Genomic DNA, 7,632 nt, shown 5'->3' on the forward strand with positions numbered 1-7,632 from the left:
TCTAGTAAACTAATTAAGGCCCATGCTAAACGGGCGGGGCCACACCTCTATGGAAATTATCTAATCAGAGTTAATACCTACAGTTGGGTGGGTTGCATCTCCTAGGAAAAACTCAAAGAATTACCATCTAATCAACACTAATACATCTGCCCACACAAGATTGCATCAAAGATAATGGCGTTTTCTGGGACATAATACATTCAAACTGGCACAATCTGTTATTCAACATTTTGACTTCTTTTCTGATTCGTACCATTTTAATATCTTTTCTCCACTATATGTTCCCATCATTAAGAAATAATCCATTAACACTGTTGAATCAAATTGTTTTGAGTTAAATTGTATTCCCAGGTGTAAGAAATTTACTGTGCTTTTGGCTATTGGAATCACATCAAATCAGGGTTTCTCAACATTTAACATTCATTAGATTAACCTGGAAAGATTGTTAAACCACAGATTTCAGGCCTAAGCACTCAATTTTGATTGTGAGTCTTGGGTGTGACCTGAGAATTTGCATATCTAACAAGGGCCAGGTGACACAGATGCTGCTGGAAATTGAACCATACTTTAAGAACCACTGGCCAAGAAATTTTTCAGATTTCATATTGTCTTCAGCATTTCCTATGCCATTGATTTAACCAATATTTTATGTCTTTGTCAATGGTTTATAGCATTTCCAAGTAATGATTATTGACAATTATTGATGAGAAACCTTTGCATACAAATGTTTCAGAAGTAATTTTCTTTCTACTCCTCAGAAATGTAACTGGGTGAGGGTGAAGATACTGTATGTATGGAGCACAATAGCAGAGATTATGAAGCAGCACATAGTACCCACCTTTATGGAAAATGAAGTAATCATACTTATTTATTGATCTGTGAATTTATTTATGCATCAAGATTTAAGTGACCACTATGTCAAAGATATTGCATTACCTGCTGAGTATATACAGTAGTGAATAGACCCTTGTTTATTTCTTAAAATTTATACTGTTAACAAAAAAAAAAAGAATCAATATAGATCTCATATAAAGGTCCTTACTGGTTCTAAGTGCCAAAAGAGATTTCCCTGTAAAAGAGAGGTTTTTGACCCTGAGGAGAATCCATTGGAAGGTTTTTACTAGGTCAAGATGAAGAAAAAGGATATTTCATTCTGACATGCACATTGTAGGTAACTGGGTCTGTATATTATGTGAAAACTCTGTTCCTAAATTATAATCTTAAGATGGAATCACACACCCATATATTCCTGTAATTTCAACAAGCTCCACAGCATATATTCTTGCTAATGGAGCAAAAGAGAAAATTTAAATTTAAATTAAACAGAAGGAACAACAATTGCATTTCAAACTGTCTTCATATTTAATAACAAAGTGACATTACATTAAAGTAGAACAATCTTTAAGGGCAATGAAATCTGTACTGATTTGCTTCAGTGCACAAGGGCTCCCTCAGATATGGAGTTCTTTGGCATTAATTCAGGTTCTTGACTTCTCCCTCATCATGCACGGCCGGTGTACAGGAAAGGTCTGACAGGGAAATTGAAGGAGTAATTGGGGTAGGCCCAAATGATGGTACTTTGGGCGACATTCAGAAAAGTCACACTTCCAATCTCACAATCAAGAAACACACCAACCCGGCCCTGAGGTTTCTGTAAATACTGACCAATCATTGGCGTGGTGGTGAAGAGACTATAACTATCATGCTCCTTCACACATAAGAGAAGAAATACGTCCTCAGATTCAACCAGCGTGCCATTCTTCCTTATCCAGGAGTCACTGCAGACTCCTAGAGCCCAGTCCCAAGAGTCGTCCATGTCCAGCTCCCAGTAATGTTTCCCAGAGGTGAGGGCCTTGGTCTCCCACGTAGCAAAATAGTTAGATCCTTCAGATCTAAAAGATGTGCCTTGATGGTCATGCCTAAATCTCCAACTCCTCACATCATCAAACAGCTTGATATTGTGATTGGTTGTCTCATTATTGAAGGAAATGTTCACTGTAGAAAGAAAAGAATATTCTAGTCATAATCGATTAAAAAATCTCTATGAAGTGAGAGTCTATCATGAGTCTCACCAGAAAAAAACAGGCCAAGACATCAAGGGCAGTTCTAGCTGAACAATATCAGATTCAAGGGCTACCCATGTATATACAGAAAAAACAAATACCAAAACCACAATGGAAAACATTCCTTAAAAATCAGGATTATAAAAGGGGACTAATGTGTTGTCAGCTTCTGGCTAGTTACATTTCATAGTACATAAAAGGCTGGAGACCTGGGCTTCCATAGCAAGTCCTTAGCAATATAACCAACCATAGCTGCCTTTCAGGTTAAAACAAAACAAAACAAAACAAAACCTTAGACCTAAATAAATGGTGATGGCATTGCAAGAGATTTTATTACATTCCAGTTAATCAAGCAAATTTATACTTAAGAGAATCTAAATATGCTTTCTTTAAGAAAATCTTAATTTATACTTAAGGAAACCTAAACATTGAGTAGTTTCCTACTCAGAATTTTCTGTCTTTTATGCCTGGTTTCATCTCAGGGCTTGTCTTCCTCTGTCTCTGAGGTTAATTCTCCAGGTTTGCATCTACCCCAGAGCTCCATATACAGCCTCATCCACCACCAAAATGCCTCTTGGTTGCTCAAAAGTTCTTATTTTCTGCATATAGTGATTTTATACTTGCTCACAGATTTTTTTCTGATCATATCAATTAAATTGCATGTTGTAACAAATTGTCAAAACACTTGTTTACAGTCCTGAAACACATTTAATCTGTCTCCATCTTTCATTTAGTGTTTTCCACAGTATCACAGTGCAAATAGGACTATAAATGCTCTCCTCTGCTAAGCAGAAGGTTAATAAAGAAGGAAAGATTGCCCATTGGAAACCACTATGAAGGACCCCTTATGTCCCACCGATGGGCTGACACTCACCTCGGTAGCGGCTGAGCGTGTCCATCAGTCCAGTGATGGGCCCTGCACTGAGCTCTGGGCTCACAGGCTGGGGCATGTGCAGCTGCACTGACTCACTCCTGCAGGGGGAAGATTCAGTGAGTGTCTATGGTGCCAAAATAGATGCTCCATTATAATATGTAAGAAAAAACATAAACATTGAACTGAAAGTGTTCTTAAGCTGTTTTTCTAATTTTGTATTGTACCTTTACAATCGTGTGGTAGGATAAAGCCATCCTTAGGGAATCTTTTCTGCGTATCTTTTCTGCATATCTTTTCTGCCTACTTCTCATATGTACAAGAAGTTCTCACTGACTGGGTAAAGCTTGTATTTGTACCTCAATGGGTTTTTTGTTTACAAATATGGATTCATAGGTAGCTGTCGTCTAGCAACTTGTTATTGATTCCTTTAACAAGTAACTCCCTGAGACACAGCAGTGGGGAAAAACAATGCTAATTTCTGATAAAGGGGGACAGGGAATCATGTTCAGTAAAACATAAATGTATCTATAGACAAACTATTTAATATAATCTAATGGGTTATACCTCTATTTGTAGAAATGGCTAGATATCTTCAAATCCCACAATGTACCTTAGTTTGCAATGAAGGCAAAACTTACCTCATCAGTATATCTCCCAAATCCTGTTAAGAGAAAAAGAAAGTTAGAGTTTGTCAGATGAGAATTCTATTCTGCCATCCAGTCCTTGGCTTTAAGAAAGTACCAACAACCACAATCCCACACCCTCTTGTAAATTAATTATTATTCTCCTCAATAAAAGATTATACCAGTACCAACACCTTGATGCAATCAAAATTCTTGATAAATGGTGAACCCCAAGGGTGACTGGAGAGAGAGAAGGCCCTGGGTGGTAACCATGGCAACCATGCATGGCTGTCTGCAAAGTGGTTTTCCCAAGGCTTGTCCCTTATTGGTACCGTGTAATTAAAAAAAGGGACTTCCAAAGAGAAGGATTTAAACATCAGCTTCTCCCAGATTCCTCTTTATTGTCCAACTGGAGACAAAAATAGAATGCCCATGTACAAGTTGTTCCTTCTGGATTTTAAAGAAATAGTTCATAAAGATCATTTTAGAGGAGAATATCCCCTAGGGAATCCACTCCCACAGTTCCATAAAGCCTTGCTGCTCATGGTTAGGAGAGGAGCTGCAGACCATCTCCGTCTTTCCCACTTAAGAATTAACCTCCTCCCCAGACATAGCATGTGAATAATTATGCAGTTGGTAGCAAATAATTAATGGAGGTCAATCATGGCACTTCAACTAACATAAACATATTCCAGGCATGTTCTTTGTTTTTACCTGGAGCATCTCCAGATCTGGTTTATGGCACATCATCATCAGTTCTTCATACATTTCTCTTAGTTCTTTCCTCTTTTGAGCCATTGTGGCTTCATTTTTCTTGAGTTGCTGTAAAATATTTTTGCCTTCTTGTGTCAGTTTCTTTAAATGTTGTTTTTCTTCCTCATGGAGATCTGGATGCAAGTTCTCATACACAGCTTTGATAATCATTCTCCGTAGACACACGTAATCCTGTAAGGACATGGATTTCCTACATCACATACCCAAGGTGACTTTAATATCCTCCAGTTAAAGCTTATCTATTTTTCTTTGAATCATGACTTCTACCAATCAGCTACATTCACCCTAAATTCAGATCCTCCCACTTCCTAGAAAGTGCATATTCATCCATTTCCTTCCTTTATTTTCCACTACAAGAAGACCCTCCCCATCCTTTTCCTCAAATCAATCTCATCCATTACTTTAGTTCCTAAAATGTCTGAAAAAGAGCCTTCCAGAGATAATTTCTTTTTGTTTTATATTCTCTCATATCTGAAAAACTACAAGGAAGCAATAGAAATTTATCACTGTTACTAAGTTGTTCTATGAAATATTCTGACCTCTTTGTCTATAAATCAGTCTCTTGTTTTCAACATCCTTACCTCACAGCGTGACCATTCATTCTTAGGAGCAATGTTGCATATTACTCTCGGGATTAGAAACCGTCAGGCAAGATCTTCGTAAAATTCCTAACTGTGGGCCCTCAAGCTAATTTCTACCTTTACAGCCCATTTTCTGCCCTCCTGGTGTTTACCTCCTCCTGCCTAAGGCCACAGGATCCCATGTTTTCCTGCCCTTTTAAGGGCATTCATTTCCATTCCCTTGTGTATCCTCTCTCAATACTGATGTTCTCTTCCACTTCCAATCCCCATCTTTTCCCCCTTACCTAAGCTTTTCAGAATGTTCTATTTTCTACCTACTTGAACCAATGGAGTATTATTCTCTAGGTAACGCACTTTCATTTTTCACCACTACACACACTTATCCTTGCTGTTCTCACCTCTTTTTCTCCCCATGGGAATGTTGAACTATTAATTGTGAATTAGCTATAGGTCCCAATTTTAAGCTCTTCAATTTCTAGAATTCAGCTCAGACAGAAATCTCTGCCTAAATTACCCAGGGATTTTTAATACCTACTTGTCTTTGAGAACTCAGTTGATTTTGAAACTGAGAAATTTGTGGCCTCCTGAACAATGATTGCTAAACCTCTCCAAATCCCTGTACATGCCTACATGTTAGCCTTTGTTGCACATTGTTCTCATGGCCCTTTATCTTGGTGCCAATATATTAGGGGATAGAAATCCTAATCAAGAGGCATGCTGTCCTACATTAAAAATATGGATACATTTCCTACTGTTTACCCATTCACAGAATCTCATGAAACATGGTGAGTTTAGCTCAACTCCTTGAGGTATAAGTTTCCAGCATGTCTGTCTCAAACTGGTTCTGAAGGAAACATGGTTTCTTACTCACCATCCACACATCAGTTATTCTGTTTTCTTCATTTAGATTTCTCTGGTTTTCCTGGATCTCTGCCCACAGAGATCTCATCTGCTTTAGGAGCTTCTCCTGTAAAAGAACTAAGAATTTGAGCACCAGAGAAGCAAATATTGCTGATTTCAGTCCCTGATAGAGGGGGCAAGGGATATTAGATAAATGGACTATAGGAAAGTGTAAGGATGATGACATTTCCTTATTTACCCTCCATAACTATCAATTCTGGGAAACTTCATACCATAGAATGACAAAATTTAATGTTATCCTTTGTCTAAGTGACTTTTCTATGAAAAATTCATATAATATGACTCATCTTCAGAAAAGGATCTTGCCTCACATTTTTTGTCTATGCAAGCTTGTCCCATCCCCTCCAATATACTCTTATCTTACTTCTTTGTCCATTATTGAGAATTATGTTCCTAATATAAAAAATCTCTTTGCACTTGTAGTTTTCGTCACTGGCAACTCTCTGAAAATGGGGAGTTTACAGTTGCCTGAGCATTATCCTGCAAAATCCAAGTAATAACACCATTCATATAATTGCCATCCCATTTGAATGCAAGGTCCATGAAAGCAGGTATAGGTGTGTATTTTAGTGATAGCTTTTTATTCAGTGCTTAGAAAAGTACCTGGCACATCCTGGGCCCTCTATAAAGAGTGAATTAATCACCCATCATGATCCGCATTTTCCTTATATCTTAGCAATCTTATTCCCACTTCTCAAAGTGCTCTCAGAGGCTTAACTTACCCGGTAATCCTCAGCAGCGCGTTCTATGGGGGAGTGTTTGTGGGTCTCGTGCTCCTGAGTCTTTGAGCAGAGCAAACACAGCAGTTTTTTGTTCTCTTCACAGAAGATCTTCCTAGCTTCCTTGTGTGTCCCACACATATGCTCTTCAGAGCTCAGAAATTGGCAGACACTTGCTTGTCTGATGCAGGACACAAGATTCTTCACAAGAATATTGGTTTTAAAGTCTCTGCACTGTGAGGTTTCCCTGCACGTGGGGCATTTGGCAGGAGTTTGGGCTGCTTCCCAGGAAAGATTGAGACAGGGCCTGCAAAAGCTGTGCCCACAGTCTATGGTGACTGGGTCTGTAAAGGAGTTCAGGCAGATGGAGCAGGTGAGCTCTTTCTGGAAGACTTGAGAAATGTCTGAGTCCATTTTTCTGAGGTAAGAAAATCAGAAATTTTTTATTCTTCTTTGGTGAAGCAAAGGTTGAAGGAAAATTTTACTCAGGTTGTGACCAATAATATATGTGTGTCTATAGAAGGATAGGATTTATCTTGCATATGACCCAAATGGGAAAACAGAGGCAACAAAGGAAGCTCTCAAACTCTATAGAAAACTTTGTGGTTATATCCAACAAGCTTCTACTCACCTAACCTCTTTTCACCTCCTTAAAAGCACTCCAATTTTGTTGAGGTGTTACTTACTATCAAAGAACTTTTGGAATTGAGGAGTTTGACCCAATATGTGTTTCCTGGAGTTGGTCTCATTTGGTCTGAAAAGTCAATTATTATGCTACTTGCCAGTGATTGATTTATCAAAGGGCAATGGACTGAATTCTTTTATCTTCAATAATTAGTTTGTCTTAATTATATCTTTGATGTCCTTTGTTTCTTTGTTTTCTCAAAAGAATCCACCCACAAAAAGCAATTTCTGAATGCATAATAATTAATAAGGGCTAAAGTATGTGTTGTAAATTCGAGAAGTTTCAATGGAAATCTTACACAAATATACTAAACAGTTGAATTTTCTCTCCTACCTTTGAGTGTACACTTCTGCATAAAGCAAAATAGAAATTGATAAGAGTATTGCTGTATC

General features: G+C 38.0%; 1 protein-coding gene across 1 annotated transcript; it reads right to left on the minus strand.

Annotated features, from left to right (window-relative positions):
• Positions 1 to 1,501: 1,501 nt before the first annotated feature.
• Positions 1,502 to 6,969, minus strand: LOC119537237 (tripartite motif-containing protein 43-like). Its single transcript, XM_037839770.1, has 6 exons — positions 6,559 to 6,969; positions 5,787 to 5,882; positions 4,275 to 4,505; positions 3,576 to 3,598; positions 2,938 to 3,035; positions 1,502 to 1,995 (listed from the first exon to the last, which is right to left on the minus strand). The coding sequence occupies exons 1-6, from the start codon at positions 6,967 to 6,969 to the stop codon at positions 1,502 to 1,504; spliced, it is 1,353 nt and encodes a 450-aa protein (XP_037695698.1).
• Positions 6,970 to 7,632: the final 663 nt, after the last annotated feature.

Source organism: Choloepus didactylus, chromosome 6 (assembly GCF_015220235.1).
Source record: "Choloepus didactylus isolate mChoDid1 chromosome 6, mChoDid1.pri, whole genome shotgun sequence".
In the NCBI taxonomy this organism is placed as follows: Eukaryota; Metazoa; Chordata; class Mammalia; order Pilosa; family Megalonychidae; genus Choloepus; species Choloepus didactylus.